General features: G+C 66.3%; 1 protein-coding gene across 5 annotated transcripts in view; it reads left to right on the forward strand.

Annotated features, from left to right (window-relative positions):
* Positions 1-18,472, forward strand: part of RXRA (retinoid X receptor alpha) — a 92,185-nt gene that overhangs the window by 58,330 nt on the left and 15,383 nt on the right. For all 5 annotated transcript variants that reach the window (XM_043470133.1, XM_043470136.1, XM_043470135.1 and 2 more), the window contains exons 2-4: positions 6,083-6,348; positions 11,502-11,652; positions 12,128-12,307. In XM_043470133.1, coding sequence (XP_043326068.1) covers positions 6,083-6,348; positions 11,502-11,652; positions 12,128-12,307 — 597 coding nt within the window. The remainder of the gene's footprint in view (positions 1-6,082; positions 6,349-11,501; positions 11,653-12,127; positions 12,308-18,472) is intronic.

Here is an 18,472-nt window from a genome sequence, read left to right on the forward strand (position 1 = left end):
GGGCGAGGACGGCCCCACCACTTCCCCTTCCTCCCCCTGCCCCTCGCCAGCCCCGGCCAGCTCAGGACGGCCATCAGAACCCCGGAGCATCGTCCCTTTGTCACTTGTGGCAAAAGCCATCCAGGGTCACCGTCCGCCGCCTCGGGGGCAGGGCAGGTGGTCCCTTGGGTGGTGATGCTGGCCTTGGTGATGGTGGTGATGGAGATGGTGGAGCTTCTGTCCACCGGGTCCACAGCCCCTGGTCCCTCTGGGCCCGGGCGTAGCCTGGCAGCCGTGGAGTCATGCGGTCTGCCCCTCACTCAGCAGCATCCTGCCGGCCCCTCAGCGTCCACTCTGCCTGTCCTCTCCTCCCCCTCCCCCAGGTGTCACAGAGGCTGGGGAGGGCAGTGCCAGGTAGCTACAGTTGGCGGCTGCCTGCCTTCCATGCGGCCTGCTAGGGTGGAGCCCTGTGGGTGTCCGGGGGTATCTGAGCGGTGGGCGAGGGGTGAAGGAGACGCGTGTCTTGGGTCACTGTGTCGCCCACCCCGTCTCCTCCGGGGTCTGGAGGGTCGGGGCCGCCCTGGGCTCTCTGGCGTGGCCCCTGACGTCGATGGCCTCCTGGGCCTTGGACCCTTTCGGCCGGTGGGGAGGCCCCTCGCTAGGGCCCCTGAGGCCGCCTGCCTGCTGGGCTCGACCCTTCTCTGAGACCCCAAGGCGGGGGCCGAGCTGACCCGTGTCCTCTACGCTGGGGCCGAGGTTTGGGGCTGGGGGCATTGTTGGGGAAGGGGCCAGGTTACCCCAGTGGAGCCGCAGTCCAGGCCACCTGAGCCCCCTGGGCGGAGGCCGTGGGCCGGCTCTGCTGCCTGGCCCACCCTCTGCAGGCCCTCGGCTTGGGCTGGGACCCCGCCCTGCAGGGGCTCGAGGGCCCCCTTCCTGGGTCTGCAAAGCAGGTGCGCCCACTTACAGAAGGGGCGCTGCCCCCACTCCCGAAGGCCCCGTCCCCGTGGGGCCTGTGGACCTCCCCGCCTCCCCGCCCCGCCGCCCCCTCCCCCAAACCCCGGCGCGCCGCGGTCCCGCCACAGGCCCCGCGGCTGCCACTTCTGCCTCCCGCGGGTGCCAGGGGAAGCAGTCCTTCCGGAAGGCGGGGGTTGGGGGTGGGCGTCCCAGGAAGCTCCGGAGGGCCTGCCAGCTCCCCGCCGTGGGGTTTCGGTTCCGGGGGGCCGGGGAGGGTGGTCCCCGGGCAGGGGTTGGGGGCGGACGCTCGTGCTCAGAACCTGGCTTGTTCCTGGTCGGGTCGGGGGCTGGCTCCCCCCGGGGTCTTCTCGTCTGCCCGTGCCTGTCTGCTCCTGCCCCCTGCCCAGCTCCTGCCTGGGGCCCCTCCCCACACTCCCTCGCCTCTGCCGGGCTTCCTGCTTGGCCGGGCCTGGTGCCCTCCTGGCCCTCAGGACGTGTGGCCTGGGCCCTGGATCCCAGCCCGGGGCCTGTTTGGACCCTGCCTTGTTGGGCCCTGCCAGTTCGGGAGAGCGGCGGAGTCCCCCGAGCCCCGCTTTCCAAAGGTTGGGGGTCCCCTGGCCGCGAGGCTCGCCTTGGGCTGGCATTTCCTGTTGCCTCCCCCGCCTTCCTTGGCAGAGGCCGGAAGGGAGTTGGTGGGGGTTCCCCGGCTTCCTTCTGGGGGGCCTGGTGCGGGGAGGGAGGCAGGAGGGCCCTGGAGGGCCTTCTGGAGGAGGGAGCCCATGCAGCTGGGGGCTGTTGGCTGGGGGAATGCCCCCTGCCCCCCAGAGGGAGCCCAGGGCCTCCTACTTGGCCATGCCCAAGCTTGCATACAGCCCCCACGGGGAACTCACCACCTCAAGAAGCGGGCTGTGCCTGTACCGTGGGAACAGTCTCTAACTCTGCTGAGTGTAACCTTTCACCCCTACCCTGGGGCCCTGTAGTCACTGCTGTGCCCTGGGCGCTGAGCCTCCCGGGACATCTCATCTCTGCTCCATGCCTTCCTTTTCTGGTCTCCAGGTATTTGCATTTAAGAGTCAGTTTAATGGCCTGAAACGCGTTCTGTGTCAAGAAAGAGATCTGTCTCTCACTGCCAGCCAGGCCTTCCTGACCCGAACCCGGCAGCTCTTGCAGTCACTTTGCCCGGGTCGGGGCTGCCCGCCTCTTCTTGGAGGTCCCTGTGTACCCTTGGAGTCCTCCTTCTGAGGCCTGGTCTCACGGCTTGCTGCTGGTCTGGCCCCCAGGGGCAGGGAGGGTGTCAGCGGAGGGCGGTTCTGGGCCTGGGTCAGGTTCTGGGCAGGGAGATTCGGGAGTTGGGCTTTGCCCCTCCTCCGGAGCTCGTGGGTCCTCGTGGGTGGGGAGGGCTGGGTGTCAGCGGCTCCCAGGGTGGGGTCTGGGCCTGAGCCTTGAGCCCTGAGCCCTGCAGCCCAGGATCAGATAAGCACATAGTGACTGCTGGTGGCAAGTCCCCTGCAAGTCCAAAGTGTGACTTCAAGAAGAGCGCCTTATCATAGCCACTGCTTATCAGAGGGTGGGGACACACACTGGCCCGGAAGCAGCAGAGCCTGCGTGCGCGTGGAGCAGGGGCTGTTCGGGCGCTTTTCTTCCTGAGGTTCCCCGCCTGGCCAGACTCCAGAAGACTCCAGAAAACACACCAGGGCATTGTCACCCGGGCTCCGGGAAAGTGTCTGCGGTGGGCGTTGCGTGTCAGCGGGAAGGGCCCTGAGTGGGGGCCTGGGCGCCGTGGGGGTCGCCGAGGTGGGCGTGGGCTGAGGTGGCCCCTCCCTGGGGCCCGTGGCCCCCTGGTCTGGAGCGGTTGGTGTGCGCGTGAGCCTGGGGCCGGCCTGGGGAACCAGGACGTCCCCTTTGCGTTTGGGGGGTGGGCTGTACCCAGGACCGCTGCCCCCTCCACCCCAGTCTCCTCTTTCTCCCAGCGCCCCCTTCCTCGTGCCGGGCTCTCCCGCCGTTTTCCAGCGCCTGCCTCCCCCTCCTCGCGGTTCTCATACTTGGGGTGCCGCCTGGCACTGGCAGCCAAACAGGCCACTTCCCTCCTTCCTTCTGGCCAGAGCTTTCTCCTGCCTCTCCCGCCCCTTCCTGCCAGGGAGCAGCAAACAAACAAACAAGCCAGCGGCTCAGGCCCAGCAGGCCCAGCTCAGACCCGCGAGTGTCTGCAGCTGTGGGAGTGGGGAGCTCTGCGGCCCTGCCCCGCGGGCATGGCTGGCCAGCAGCGGGGGCCGCGAGGGGCTCCGGGCCCCCTGGCCCTGCCGGCTGCACTCTGCCCATTACGGGAGCTGCCTCCGAGAAGCCCCTTTGCCTTCTCCTCCAATCTGAGACTCTCCAGTGCCCCAGGATGGCCAAGTGGAGGTGGGGAAACTGCAGAAACCCCGGGGTGACGTCTCCCTCTTGGTCGCAGACCCCCGTCTCACTTCCAGAGGAGAACGATGGGCAGCTCTCCTCAGGAGGCCAGGCCCTCGGGCTTCTGGATGCAGAGGTCGGAACGCTCATCTGATCTGTGGCCCCAGTGGTGGCCGCTGTGCTCTCTGGGGACGATGCCTGCAAAACGGACATTGTAATGTCCATCTTGCTCCCCCCCTGCCCCCTGGAGATCAGAAGGGTGCTTCTCGGGACTCAGTGACGGGGAGGGGCCCATGCTAGCCTGCACCCTGCAGCAGGGTTCCTCACGCAGGGAGGGGGCAGCGAGCGCTGGTGAAGTGGGCATCCCAGGGGCCCTGGGGAAGGAGCAGTGACTGCGGGCCTGGGGGAAGCTGCAGGTTTAGGGGGGTCATGCCTGCTACGCGTTTCCTTGTCCGTCACAGGTGGGTGGACAAGGTCGCGGGCGTTCAGTGAGGTCAAGGGCGTGCAGCCAGACCTTGTGTCTGCTTCTCTTCCTGCAGCCTGCCTGCTCTTGCCAATCCCTGGGGGAAGACCCCTGGGCACACAGGTGTAGGCATCCTCTTGTGGGTCATGTGTGAAAGTCGCTCCATCGTGTCCGACTCTTTGCGACTATACAGTCCATGGAATTCTCCAGGCCAGGATACTGGAGTGGGTAGCCTATCTCTTATCCAGGGGATCTTCCCGACCCGGAAATCAAACCCAGGTCTCCCGCATTGTGGGCAGATTCTTTACCAGCTGAGCTGCAAGGGAAGCCCAGGAATATTGGAGTGGGTAGCCTTTCCCTTCTCCAGGGGATCTTCCCGACCCAGGGATCGAAGCGGGGTCTCCCGCGTTGTAGGTGGATTCTTTACCAGCTGAGCTGTCAGGGAAGCCCCCTTAGGTGGGTGCAGGAAGCTTAATGGCTCTTAGGGCTGGGTTGCAGTTCCCATCTATGCCAGTAGGTGCCGCCATCTGGACCTGGACTCCATAAGCTCTTATCTTCAGTGAGACGGTTTGTGCTCCTTTCTGTGAATGGCGAGGGTTTCGGATGAAGCTGTCTTGCTGGTGCAGTGGCAGATGGGCCCCTACTCCCTGGCTTGGAATTCCAGGCCCACTTGCCATGCCCCTCCTCCCTCAGAGGGCACGTGAGGGATGGGGTGTCCAGCAAGCTGGGAGCTGCAGGAAGGAAATGGGTAAGCGCTCCCGGAGAAGGGGGCCCCCAGGGTTGGCAGAGCCTCTTGTGTGCCTGTGGGGACCAGCCCACAGAGTGGGGTGCCCAGCACCTCCGTGGACAAGTCTGGAAGGCCCTGGGTGAGAGCTCAGCTCCGGCCGGAGTCGGGCCTGCCTGGCTGTGCCTGGAGGTGGTGGTCTCCTGCAGTGTGTCCCCAGACTGTTGGTACCAGTGACCGATGAGGGGGGAGGACTTGGGGGTGATGCCCAGACAAGGCTTCTTCCTGCTCTGAGCCTGGCGCTCTGGGCACGGCTGTTCTCCGGTTTGGGCATGCGAAATCCTCCTGGGGCTGTTAGGTGGTCCAGGCAGGGTGTCCCCCCAACCTGGGGGTGCCTGGAGAGGGCCACTGCATTGCATCCTTGGCCCGCTCGACTTGTCAGAAGCTTGTGTGATCACTGCAGGCCTGGCCGGAAGGCCCGGAGACCGTTTTGCAGACGGGAAGGCTGAGGCCCCGGGCGGGGTGGGGGGTGGGGTCCTGGTGTGCTCAGGGCACCCTGCCAGACAGAGGCAGGGTTCGCTGTGGCCTGCAGCTCTGGCTCCAGCTGCCTTGTTTGGGCCTCTCTGAGTTCCCGTGGTCTGCTCAGGCCCTCGGGCAGCAGTTTCACCCCAGAGAGCCTCCCTCCTGTGGAAGCTTCTCGCTGAGCCCTCAGGGTGGGGAGGGGAGGCCCAATTAGTGCTTGACGGGACTTGGAAAACCCTGGGATGAAAGGCTGGTGTGTGGGAGGTCTGGGCCTCTCACTGCAGCTTCTGTAGGCTGCCTGTCTCCAGCCTGGCACACACCCGGGCCCCTCCACCAGGCCCACTGGGAAGCTCCCCGCCCCCGGGCCACAGGCCACCAGGCCACCAGGCCACCAGGCCCCGGGCACACAGGAAGCCGTACCTCTCCAAGGCCCCATGTGTTAGAGGGCCTGGGGGTGTGGTGTCTCGGCCACCGCTGCTTGGGTCCCTGAGCAGGCCCGTGCGTGCAGTGGGTAGTTGGAAGGGCGCAGGGCCTCAGTTCCCCTTCTGTAAAATGGGGTAATGGGACGTGCCGTGTACCTCCCAACTTTGCTCGCTCATCCACACTGAGGACATGGACTGTTTCTGCTGCACCATGGGTGTGGTGGAAACGTTAGCCTTCAGGGTTTTTATTATCCCCAGACTTTCACCTTGACCCCCTGAGTAGATGGGCAGAGAGGCTGGCAACTCCGGGCCACCGGCCATTCCAGGTGGATGGCCCTGGGGTGCTGCGGGTTCGAGGGGCAGCCATCTGGCCTCCCTGCCCCGGTAGGCTGTCAGCCTGCCCTTCCTACGTCTGCCTCGGGCCCAGCCTAAACCGTGGAGCTGGGCCGGGGTGGCGGGTACCCCGGAGGGGAGCTCTGGGTGTGCCCGGCCGGGCCTCCTGGCCGGCGGGGCCCTGCACAGGCAGTCGCTTGACATTCTAGGCCTGGCGTGGTCGCCGTGGCCCGAGGGGTAGCGGGTCGCCGGTGCGGGCCCCTGACCGGCCTCCTGTGGCTTCTTGTCTTGCAGACTTCTCCACGCAGGTGAACTCCTCCTCCCTCAGCTCACCCGCGGCGCGCAGCTCCATGGCCGCCCCCTCGCTGCACCCCTCCCTGGGGCCCAGCATCGGCTCCTCGCTCGGCTCCCCGGGACAGCTGCACTCACCCATCAGCACCCTCAGCTCGCCCATCAACGGCATGGGCCCGCCCTTCTCGGTCATCAGCTCCCCCATGGGGCCGCACTCCATGTCGGTGCCCACCACACCCACCCTGGGCTTTGGCACCGGCAGCCCCCAGGTAAGTGCAGGGCGGGGCCTGGACCAGGGGGTGGGGCCTGACTAAGGGGCGGGGCCTGGGCCAGGGGTGGGGCCTGACTGGGGGCGGCGCCTGGACCAAGGGTGGGGCCTGGGCTAGGGGCGGGGCCTGACTAGGGGGCCGGGCCCGGACCAGGGGTGAGGGGCCCAGACCAGGGGACAGGGCCTGACTTTACCTGCACCTTCTGTGGCCCCTGGGAAGCAGGTGCCATCACTTCTACCTTCTGCCTCTAGAGCAGTCTCAGAGAGGTGACCTCCTGGGCTTGGTGGTCTCCATGGTCGAGTTTGCTCAGATGCTTCTCGGAACAGTCTGTCTTTTGGGGTTGTGTCCGGGTCAGGAGGCAGCTGGCCCTTGGCAGAGCCAGCTCTTGTCTGGGAGACCCCTGAGGCCTGGTCCACCGCCCACCCCCGCCAACCCACCTGGTGTGGGTGCTTCTTGTCTGAACCGTGACAGAGCTGCCCGGGGTGCCCAGGACCGCAGCTGCTCATCTTCTTTCTTGGCTCTGATGGTCTCCTGGTGGGATTTTTTGCTGAATGTCTGGGAGATCTGCTTGAATCCCAAGGGTCCTCCCTGTTTCTGGGGCTCAAACTTTCCTGACAAAGCTGAGTTCCCCTTTTCTGAGTGTCATTCATGTCTGGGAGCAGCTGTCATCCTTGTGGAGGGAGGTCCCAATAGAGAAAGACCAACCCCACAGAGGGAGGTCCCCCCATAGAGGGAGGCTCCCACTAGAGGAAGCCCCCCTGGGAGGTCCCTGTAGAGGAGGCCCTCATAGAGGAAGGCCCCTCCCATCAAGGAGGCCCCAGTAGAGGAGGTCCGCCCATAGAGAAAGGCCTGTCCATCTAGGAGGCCCCAGCAGAGGAGAGCCCTGTGAGGGGAGCTCTGGAAGCCGTCTCCTTGGGGGGGCAGTATAGCCAGCTCGAGAGGGACTCCAGCACAGGACCCCCTACCCAGAGATGCGTGGCTAACGGTGTCAGCGTGTCCCGCGGGCTGCCTGCTGCCCGGGAGCTGCCCTGCCTCCAGGACTCCCCGCTCCTGGCACAGGAAGGTGGGGTGCTTTGAGGTCTGGAGCCCACTCCCTGCCCGTCGGCTGGGCCTGTCTGGAGCTGGTCTCGGTGGAGCACCCCTCTGGCTCTTCTGGGCCCCTCGTCAGTCCCTTTGTTCCTGGGGGGCCCGTGCTCCCTTGTGTCCCCTGGCCTTCCAGAAGCAGACAGAAGGCTGGAGGGTTGGCACAAGGGGTCTCAGCCGCCTTCCTGGGCCTGGCCGTGTTCTTTGTAGCGTGGCCACCACACCCCGATCCTCACTGGCTGGAGTGCCTGCCACTCAGCGAGAGGCAGACGAGGGCCGGCCCACACCTGTCCCCTGGGAACCGGGCCAGAGGCAGCACCTGCTGGTTCTCGGGCCGGGAAGCTCCTTGCTGCCCCCGGGCCTGGTGCCTGCCCTGCACGCCCCGAGGGCTCCTGTGCGGAGGAGCCTGGGAGTGAGTCTGGAGTGGGGGCTCTGCGGGGCAGGGCCCGAGGGTGGCAGTGATGCCCCCCAAGCCTTGGGGGTTAGCCTGTCTGGGGGAGGGGTGGGGGGTTTGGGGCCTCGTCCGTCCTAGTCTGTGTTGCTGCCGGCACACAGCGAGGCTCCCGGCACGCGATGCGTGCTTGTTGAGTGCAGGTGCCTGTGAGCGAGGAGCTGCAGATCCCCTGAGGCGGATGCCGGGGCTCAGGGAGCGGAGGGGTGCGGGTGTGTGCCCGACGTTCACCGCCATGCGCTGCTCAGCTGTCCGCCTGTCCTTCTGTATGTCGGTCAGGCCCCAGGTAGTTTAGCCGAGGTCTGAGCCCTGGGCTCAGCCTCTGGCCACCATTCCTGGGAAGGCCTCAGTCGCCACCACCCTGCCCCCCATAAACTCCTTCCTCGGAAGCCGAGTTTAGCTTCTAGGCATCAGCAGTTTGTCTTAGAAACTTGGGGTTCCCCATATTCATGGAAGTGTGGGTGGAGTTCGGGGGGGCATCCCCCCACCTCCGCCTCAAAACCACAACCGCGGAGTCATGGAGCTGGAACCAGCGAGGCGGTCTGACTTCTGCTGCTGGTGGGGACGGCCCCCTACTCGACCACGCCCTGCAGGGAAGTGGATGCGGGTGGGGCTGGGGGCTCTGGGCAGAACCAGGCTGGGCCGAAGGCACTGTGGCCTGAGCTGCCTCTCCTCTCCCCTGGTTCGGGGGCTCCATCAGCCCAGGGGGCATTTCCCACCTCGGCCCAGAGCTCACCTGCAGTGCCGGGCATGTGTGGGCACCTTGGCGCCCTGACCTCGCCACCTTGGCGAGCCTCCCTGGGCAGGACCCACGTGAGCCCTGCCTGTCCTTGCTGTGGGCACCGTGGCCGTGAGGCTGGGTCCACCAGGCTAAGTGTGGGGGTTTGTCCCTGGCCTCGATGGGCAGGCAGAGGCCAGTGGGGTCCAGGGGCCTCCCACTCCATGCTGATGGGGGTGATCGGCCTTACCCGCGAGGGCTGGAAAGGAAGGGTGTGGTGGGCGTGGACGAGGGGCGGTGAGAGACAGGAGGAGGTCTGGGGCCCCGATGGAGCCAGGCAGTTATCTCAGTCAGTCCCGAAGGCTCTGCGGGAACTGAGATGAATGCCAAGGACGCGAAAGGGGAAATGGGATGGGCCCCCACCCTGGGTACGCCGTGGAGCCGCCACTGATGCTGACTGTGTCTGAGGGCTCCGTCCCTGGTGCTAAGGCCGTCTCAGGTTACGGACGGCGGACACCGGTCCCAGGGGCCTGCCTGTGGGGGTCTGGGGGACAGGACAGGTGGCCCCTACCCACCCTGCATGGGTTGGGCACCCACAGAGGAAGTGCCCGAGTTCCTTTCCGGGGTGCCGCCCAGAGGATCCAGCTGCTCAGAGTCGCAGCCGGGCTCCCACAGGCCGCGGGAGGCCTCGTGCCCAGCCTCCGGCCTTCACCGGTGTCCTCAGGGCCCCTCGGGACCTCCCTTGGCCTCTGCTGCTGACTGGCCACCCCGGCCACACCGGTCTCCTGCCCTTCTCCCAGCAGTCCTTTGGTGTGCCCTCCTCCAAGCACGTGCTTGGCGGCCCCCTCTGCCTGGGTGCTGCCTTCCGTTGTCCGCGGCCCAGCCGGCCTGAGGGCGGCCCCCGGAGGCCCCAGTGCTCGGGCGGAGACTGCTTGCTGTGCCCCAAGCTGGGTTCACGAGCTCTGCTGTCAGCGCGGCCCCCAAATCGCTCCTCCCGACGGCAACCCTTGGGCGGAGGCACTCTTGTTTCTCCTGTCTTTACATGAGAAACCTCAGGCCCAGGGCGGTTAGATAATTCCCCCAAAGTCACTCAGGGAACGGAGGAGGCAGAACCCCCATGGTCAGCTGTGGCTGCCCACCCCGATCCTGGCGAGCCCCGCGGGGTGGAGGGTGTTCTCTGTGGCCTCGGGCGCCTGGCTGGGTGTTCGGTGGGCTGTCTTGCGGCTCTGGGCTGGCGTGTTCCCGGGACCCTGGACACCCTTTCTGCAGCATGCAGGGGGCCCCTCAGAGCTGTGGCTCCCAGAGGCCTGAGCTCACACCTGCGTGACCCCTTAAAGCCGTGTGCCCCTGGCTGGCCACTGCATCCACTCTGGAGGGGGGCCGGGCAGCTCTCCCCACTCAGTCAGGGCTTCCCACGGGGCACAGCCCAGCGCGGTGACACTCAGCAAATAGCTGGGGCCCCTGCTGAGTTGACTGTCTTCTGGGAGATGCTCCTGAAGCCTGCAGACTGTGTGTGGGGGGGGGCGGGGGGCATTCTTGAGGCAGTGGGGTCCTCTGGACACCCCTCGCCTCTCCCCTTGCATCCTGACAGCCCCGCGTGGCCGAAGCTGGCCTCCTGGCCTCCCTGCAGCCCCCCGAGTCCTGTGGGCTTCAGCGTCCTCACGGATCAAGGTGGCCGCCTGGGCAGGCGAGCCCAGATGTCCGGGGCTGGAAGAGTCCCTGCAGGTGCTCGGTCTGTGCTCTCTGCACGTTGAGCACCAGCTCCTCCTGTCCCGGGAGGAGGGGGCCGGGAGTCGGGGCCCACATGGAAGGAAGCGGGTGAGGCTCCCGTGTGCAGGAGGAGCCCGGCCTGGGGCGACCCAGGGGCCACGTGGCTGCTGCGATCTGTCCAGAGGTGCTGCAGGACCCGACTTCCGCCTCGGTCAGGGCTTTGCAGAAGTGAGGGCGCTGGGGGGCTGCCGGCTGGCGCCCTGGCGCCTGTGGGGCGCGGCTGGCTTGCAGGGTGCAGTGGGAAGCACCCCTGGGCCCTAGGCGCTGACGGGAGAGCTGGGGTGGGCTCAGCGGAACCAAAACTGCTGTGTCACTGCCGCGGCAGCTGTTGCCACGGTGACTGGTGAGTTTCCCACGCTTCCTCCTGGCGCAGCGTCAGGATGGCGGGAGGGGCGGAGGGGGTGTGTGTGTGTGGGGATTGTGTGTATGTGTGTATGTGTGAGAATTGTGTGTGTGGCAGAGGATGTGTGTGTGTGTGTGTGTGTGATGGCGGGAGGGGCAGAGGATGTGTGTGTGGGGGTGAGGATGTGTGTGTGTGTGTATGTGTGAGGATGGGTGTGCGTGTGTGTGTGGTGGCGGAGGATGTGTGTGTGTGTAGGGGTGCTGTCTCTCCTCGGGTTGCAGGTTCCGTCTGAGACCCCCACCATGCCGTGTGTGTCTGTGTGTGTGGAGGGCTGCTGTCTCCTCCCTCTCCCCTCCCTCCTCTCCGGGGCCAGGCTTCGGTGCCCATCCATGGGTTGGGGTCCCCAAAGCGCCTGGCCACACCAGCGTGTCCCAGAGCTGTGGCTGGCTGCTGGGGGCAGCGCCCGGGGGTGGCAGGCAGTTCTCACTTAGGTGGACGACGGGCAGGAGTGTGAGCCGGGGCCTCGTGGGTCCTCCTTCGAGCCTGAGGTTCCGTGGGAGCTGGGGCCCTGGGGGCAGGACGGCCTCCTCCAGCCTGGCCAAGCCTATGGGGCGGACATCCTGCTGGGGTCCCTGGGGCTGGGCCTGCCGTGCCACGTGGCCGGGGGTGGGCGAGGCCCCCTCCCAGCCCCCGTTTCTCTCTCCGTGGAGGGGGGCGTGGCAGCGCCTCCCTTGCCCCGCGGACGCCCCGCGGCACCTGCCCGGGCCGACCCCACTTTCCCTCCGCAGCTCAGCTCGCCCATGAACCCCGTCAGCAGCAGCGAAGACATCAAGCCCCCGCTGGGCCTCAATGGTGTCCTCAAAGTGCCGGCCCACCCCTCAGGGAACATGGCGTCCTTCACCAAGCACATCTGTGCCATCTGTGGGGACCGCTCCTCAGGTGAGCCGCCGGGGGCGGGGCGGGGCCGGGGCCGGGGCGGGGCCGAGGGTAGGGAGGGCGGGGCCGGGGCGGGGCCGAGGGTAGGGAGGGCGGGCCGGGGGTAGGGGGCGGGGCCGGGGGCGGGGCCGCAGGACCCCCGGGAGGGTGCAGGGGGCAGGAGCCCAGCCCGCCAGCGAGGGATCTCCGCAGCTCCGAGCCGCCCACCCTGGACCTCCTAGCGCCTCCAAGTCCAGGAGATGGTGAGCGGCGGGCGGGTGGCTCCAGTGGAGACGCTGGCAAGGGGGCCGCCGGGCTGTGCCCGGGGCCGAGGGCCCCTCGCACGCCGCCCCCTTCCGCCATCCCCCCGAGCCCAGCAGGCCGGCTGAGCCCTTCTGGGGCGCCAGCCCGGACGTAGAGAGGATGCAGCCCTGGTGTCCGGGTCCGCGCGCCCCGCGTCCCAGGCCGCGCGTGGCGCTCACGGCCGCCCCGCCCGCAGGCAAGCACTACGGGGTGTACAGCTGCGAGGGCTGCAAGGGCTTCTTCAAGCGGACGGTGCGCAAGGACCTGACGTACACCTGTCGCGACAACAAGGACTGCCTGATCGACAAGCGGCAGCGGAATCGCTGCCAGTACTGCCGCTACCAGAAGTGCCTGGCCATGGGCATGAAGCGCGAAGGTAGGCCTGCCGGGCGCGGCCCTCCCTGCCCGCGGCTCCTTCGCACACCTCTGATGACGGGGCGCTCACTCCCTCCGCTGCTGCTGGGTTAGCAAACATCCCTGGGGGCCCTGGGCTCCCTCACTGACTCTTGCCTGAGCACCGGCGTCGTGCCAGGCTCGGGGGTTACAGGAGAGGTACCCTTGGTCCTGCCTGCCAGTGGCTCCCAGCCCTGCTGGGGAGAGGCATCCATCAGAACCTCTCTGCGGTCCCGGTGGGCCCTGTCGACTGCCTGGGCTCTGGGGGGCTGTGGCGGGAGGTGGGAGGTGGGGGCTCCACCTGGAATGAGCCCCAGAGAGTGTACAGGTGGGTCCTGGGGCCTGCTTGCTGCCACTTGGGAGGATGGTCCAGGAGACCTGGGGCTGGGGTGGGCGGCAGGGAGTTCTGGAGACCATCAGGACAACCCAAGCATGCTGGGTGCTGGGTCGTCCTGGGCTCTGCTTCCTCCTGCAGTCGGGGCGGGGGTGCCTCACGACCCAGGTCCTCACAGTAGAGAGACTTGGGCTGCAGGCCTCTCGGCCTTGGGACGGGGCCGGGTTTCGTTGACAGCAGGTGTGTGTAGGGCCGTGGGGCAGGGAGCATGGAAGGCTGCACCCCAGGGTCACTGAAACTGTCCGGCTGTCCCGCCGGCCGGGGCCTGAGCCTGGGGCAGGCTCCTCACAGCCCCTTGCCATCTGTGGGCCTCGGCTTCCCTGGCCCAGGTTTGGGGCCTCCTGGCTGGGAGGTGCTGTCTGGGGTCAGGGTCTGCATGTCCCTCCTGCACCCGTCTGCTCCACGGTCCCCACAGGCTGGTGTGTGTGCACCTTCCTCCCCCCATCCTGTGGGGGAGCCAGGCGGCTGTCTCGTCGCTGGGGACCGCCCTCTTGTGGGGGCTGCAGTCTTCATCTCTTTCCTTTATCTTCTGGAGCCCAGTCCTCCTTGCTGACAACCCGAGACCCCAGCTGGGCCAGTGGTCCTGTAGGATCTGTGCCTTGAGGCTGAGAAGCAGTGATGGAACGGGGGTCTCGGCACTGGTGAGGGGCAGTGTGCCCGTGGACCCCGCAGAGGGGTGCCTCCTGGGCTCCAGCGTGAGCTGGAGGCTTGACCGTGGTCTGCCTGCCCAGCCTTCCTCATTGGGCATGTGTTCCATAGAGACATTGGCCCACCCTACTGTGTGCGGGTGGAGAAGCTGGGGCCCAGAGGGTCCGGGGCTCGGCCACGGTCACATGTTGGGCTGGAACCGGGCCCTGGCTTCCAGCGCTGACCTTGTTCCTCAAGGCCAGCAAGAGGGCAGAGGAAGCGTGTGCCTGGTGTGGGGAGGCCTGCGCCCAGCCCCAGCTCCTCTGGCTGCCCCATGTAGTCAGGGTGGGCTTCCTGGAGGTGGTGAGTGCGGTGTTGTTCCTGAAGGATGGACACTTGGGCAGGGGGCAAGCACGTGGTGGGCAGTAGATCAGTCTGCACCTAGGTGTGGGTCAGAGAGCTGTGGCCGTCTGTACATTGAAAGTGACCGTCACACAGCCAGGCAGGGCCCCCTGGGAGTGGTCAGTGCTGCCTTCGGGGAAGCCCGGGGCCTGTGGGAGCCCAGAGGAGGCCCCAGCCCTGCTGTGGGCACTGGGCAGCGCTTGGTGGACAGGTGTCCAGCTGACCCCTGAGGAGTGGAGGGGTGTTCAGCAGAGCGCGTATCTGGATGGAGGGGCAGCACGTGCAGAGGCGAGACCCGCAGCGGATGCAGCTCCCTGTGGACCCCAGAGACTAACCTAACACAGGTCCCCAGGGCCGTCCAGTCCAGTAAGCGCTGACCCTCTCCTAAGGCCCTCTCAAGCTTTCCACTTGAGAGTCTGGGGGACACCCCAGTGGTCTGTCCCCCCAAGGTCTGGTCAGAGTGGAGACAGCGTCTCCTGTCCCGGGGGAGCTGCAGTCTCGGGTCTGGGGGATCAGCGGGTTTAACCCCCCTGCCCTTGCCCACTAGTGGCTCTTAGGGGCACCTGCTATATTCGGAGCCTCTTTGGGGACCCTGCCTGGTCACACACACTCACCCACCCATTGTGCCGTGACTGCGCACATCCCAGGGAGGGAGGGGGCCTCGGGGGTCATGCCTGCAGGGCCGTATGCCCGCGCTCTCATCTGATGCATGAATCTGGAGCTTTGGGCGCCGTCCTGAGGCATTGAGGCCCTCAAGGCCTGATTTATGGGCCATTAGATAAATACCTGATTCCATCAGGACCCACCTCCCCTCGCCTCCCGCTGGATTTATAAGTCACAAGCAGGCAGTAAAAACACTCCTACATGGCCCTCCTGTGCTCCCAACACGACGTTAAACTCCTCGCTGGCCTGAGAGCCGCTGGCCGGGGGCGGCGGGAGGCGGTTCCATCGGCTCGCGGGTGCGGCACTGTCTGGTTCCCTGCTGCTGCGGGGGCAAGCCCACCGCCTTACCCTCTGGAGTGGCCGCGGTGCCCGCCCTGCAGAGGGCTCTGCGGGCCAGTGAGTTGCACGCCAGTCTCCTTCCTCTCTGCCCCCGCCCCGGGGTGTGAGCCCCGCCGGGAGGGCTCCCCGGCGGGGGCAGCGCAGTGCCGGCGATGGGGGCCCGGTGTGCCCCCCAGGCCTGTGCAGGAACATGTAGGCTCTAGGCCCCCAGGGCCAGCCCGAGCCCTCCTAGGTGCGGCCCCGTGGCGGGCAGCCATGCCGGCTGGCCCTGCCCGACACGACCCACGTGAGAGGCTTCTGGTCGCTTCTGGTGCAGCGGGGACACAGGCTTGGGGCTGGCATCTGGACTGGCTGACCGCAGGGAGGGCTGGCTAGCTAGAGACATGGCAGGTGATGGCTTCGTGTGGGGTGACGGTGCTCACGCGGCCCGTGGGGCCAGGGGCCCAGGTGGGAAGTGCCCGCAGGCCAGGCCTCCCCGGCTGGGTCCAGGCCTGTCCGCTGGGCATGTGGCTGCACTCGGGGCCTATCGGTGCTCCCGTCTGATGAGGGCGGCAGGCTGGCACGCAGGGCTTCCCGGTCTGAGAGGGAGACCTGGTCCCCGTCTGGGGTGAGAGCAGCAGGCCGGAGGGGTCACCCCACTGTCCCCTCTCTGCCTCGCTTCCTCCCTCAGGAAGGCCGCTCCCCGCTTCCTTCCTGTGTCCGTCTGCTGGCTCTGAGCGACGGCTGTGGAGACGGAGCCTGGGGTGTGTGTGTGTGCGCACACGTGCATGTGCAGGCGGATGTGGCACCGCGTTCTACTGCAGAGAGAGCCCCAGCCGGGTCCCCACCTCCCTGTCCACGGGGGGTGCGTGGCCTTGCCTCTCCCAGCCTTGGTTTCCTTATCTGTGCATGGGGGTGTCGGCAAGCTCCCCCAAAGTCCTATTGAGAGGAACGTGGCGGGGGTCATGGTGGGTGGGGGGTCGGGAGACTGGTGGCCACAGAATGGGTACGTGTGTATGCGCGTCTATGTGTGTGCCTGTGTGCACGTGTGGGTGCGTGTATGTATGCATGTGTCTGTGTGTGTGCCTGTGTACACTTATGGGTGTGTGTGAGTGTGCATGTGTGTCTCTGTGTGTGCTGGTGTGCATGTGTGGGTGCGAGCCTGTGTGCATGTATGTGTGCATCTGTGTGTGCACATGTGTGTGTGCATCTGTGCGTGTGTGCACGTGTGGACGCATGTGTGTGCATCTGTGTGTGCGTGTGTGTCTGTGTGTGAGTGCTGGTGTGCATTGTGCATGTGAACCTGTGTGCATGTGTGTGTACATCTGTGTGAGCCTGTGTGCACATGTGTGCACCTGTGTGCGTGCGTGTGGACGCATGTGTGTGCACCTGTGTGTGTGCATGTGTACATCTGTGTGAGCCTGTGTGCACCTGTGTGTGTGCGTGTGGACACGTGTGTGCGTGTGTGTGTGAGTGTGCATGTGAGTCTGTGTGAGTGCTGATGTGCATGTGTGTGTGTGCTCATCTGTGTGTGTCTGTGTGCATCTGTGGGTGCATGCGTGAGTGTGTGTGCATCTGTGTGTGTACATCTGTGTGTGTGCATCTGTGGATGCGTGTCTGTGTGCATTTGAGTCTGTGTGTGTGCCTGTGTGCACGTGTGGGTGCGTGTATGTGTGCATGTGAGTCTGTGTGTGGTGCATGTGAGTGTGTGTGCTGGTGTGCATGTGTGGGTACGAGTCTGTGTGCACGTGTGTGTGCATCAGTGTGTGTGTCTGTGTGCATGGGTGCATGTGTGATGTGAGTGTATGCATCTGTGTGTGTGTGTGCATGTGTGGGGTTGTGTGTGTGTGCAAGCCTGTGTGCACACATGTGCATCTGTGAGCCTGTGTGTGTGTGCGTGTGCGTCCGTGTGAGTGCTGGTTTACATGTGTGGGTGCATGGGTGTGAGCCTGTGTGCATGTGTGACTGTGTGCACGTGACCGTTCTCGTGTGCAGGCTGAGGAGTAGGAGGCCGGGTCCTCTGAGCTGGAGGCACCTGACTCGCCCTGTGGCCTCCTGCGGGACTCCCCCTCCGCCCTTGAGAAGGCGTAGCTGGGCCAGAGCCCCTGGTGGAATCCCATCCTGCCTGCCCCTTGAGCCCTGCGGGGGACAGGGGAAGTGCCCAAAGCAAAGGAGGCAGCAGGCGTGGCGTTCCCCCACCCGGACGCCCCCTCCCACCGCTCAGCTCCCTGCCCGACTCCCCAGGGGAGAGGGCTCCCACGCCTGAGTCTGCTGACTTCGGGAACCCTGGCTGTGTTGGGGTGTTTAGCACCCCTCCAGGTGCTGGCTCAGCTGCTGGGGAGGATTGGCCCCAGGGGTTTTCCTGGGAATCCCGGCGGGGGGCCCACCAGCTCTGCTCTCCTGCAGCGTCCCCGTGCAGCCCCCCGCCCCAGCCCTGGGCTGGGAGGAGAACAAGGCCCTGTCTTGGCCGCCACTCTTGCCTGAGGCCTCCCGCCGGCTGGACGTCAGTCACACACAACCACGTGTAAACGACGGCCCACCTGGCCCAGCAAGAATCCCAGCCCCAGCCTCCCACCGCCGTCTATAAATAAAACCATAACATTTACAGTGAGGGTACTCACAGAGCTTTCCTAGTTAGTTCTGCCTGCCCGCCCCCAAGCCAGGGCCCCCTGGTCAGCACCCCTGGGCCCAGGGCTGTCTCAAGTGCAGGCACCCCCATAACTGGGCCACGGCATGGGGGGCCTGGGGGCGGGAGTCGCGAGCAGACAGAGGGGAGGACAATGCCCGTGGATCCCCGGGAGGCGGGTGCCGTTAGTCTCACTTGGTGGGGTGGTGCTGGGGCCCAGAGATGCTTGGGGCTCACCCGGGGCAGAGCAGATCTGACTCCTGAGCCGCCTGCTCTCCTGAGAGCTCAGCCATGAGGGGTGCTCTGGGCCTCAGTTTCCCCACTCGGTAAAACGCGCCTCTCAGCTGCCTCTCAGCTCTGTCCAGAGCACAGACCCCGGGGACCCCACCCTCAGGGTCTCGGGGACACTGCCCGCCAGCGTTCTAAGTTCCCGTCACTCGGCTGTGGTCTAGATGGGCCTGTGTGGCTGCCTCGCGCTGGGTCCACCCTTCTGGCCTGTGACCCAGTCCCCTGCACAGATGGTGACCTGAGGAGGTGCCCGGCCCAGCCCAGCATCCGCTGTGGTAGGGGGTGGGGGCCAGCCGGCCAGCTTGAGCTTCCCACCCAGCCCCACCAGCTGTCAGACTTTGCAGAAGCGCCAGGTTTGCGAAAGCTCTGGCCCGAGGCCTGCCTTGCTCCGTGGCCCAGCTGGTCCGGTTCGCAGTGTCGGCCGGCCCCTGTCCGGAGTCCAGCTGCACCAACGGAAAGTCCCTCGCTTGAGTCAGCATTTGGGCTCGGAGAATGAAGCCCCTGGCAGGGGGCAGCTGTGAACAGCCGTTTGTGGAGGCAGGAAGGAGGGCAGGCTGGCCCTCAGGACGCCCCACGGCCCGGAGAAGGGCATCAATGGGTCCCGGTGTCTCTGAATGGTCGTCGGTGGGGCCGACTTGATGGAGAGGGGTCGACATGGGCTGTTACAGGGCTGTGTGGGGCCTGGGGACCGCAGGGAGCCTCAGAGGGGAGCCCTCAGGCCCCCAGGCTCGGAGAACGGAGGCTCCCCCGGCCCCTGGGGGTGAGGGGCTGCGAGCAGGCCCTTTTGCTCAGTACGGCGGCTGTGTGCGCACCGCAGCCCTCCACGAGTG

The sequence above is a fragment of the Cervus canadensis genome, chromosome 5 (genome assembly GCF_019320065.1).
Source record: "Cervus canadensis isolate Bull #8, Minnesota chromosome 5, ASM1932006v1, whole genome shotgun sequence".
NCBI classification, from domain to species: Eukaryota; Metazoa; Chordata; class Mammalia; order Artiodactyla; family Cervidae; genus Cervus; species Cervus canadensis.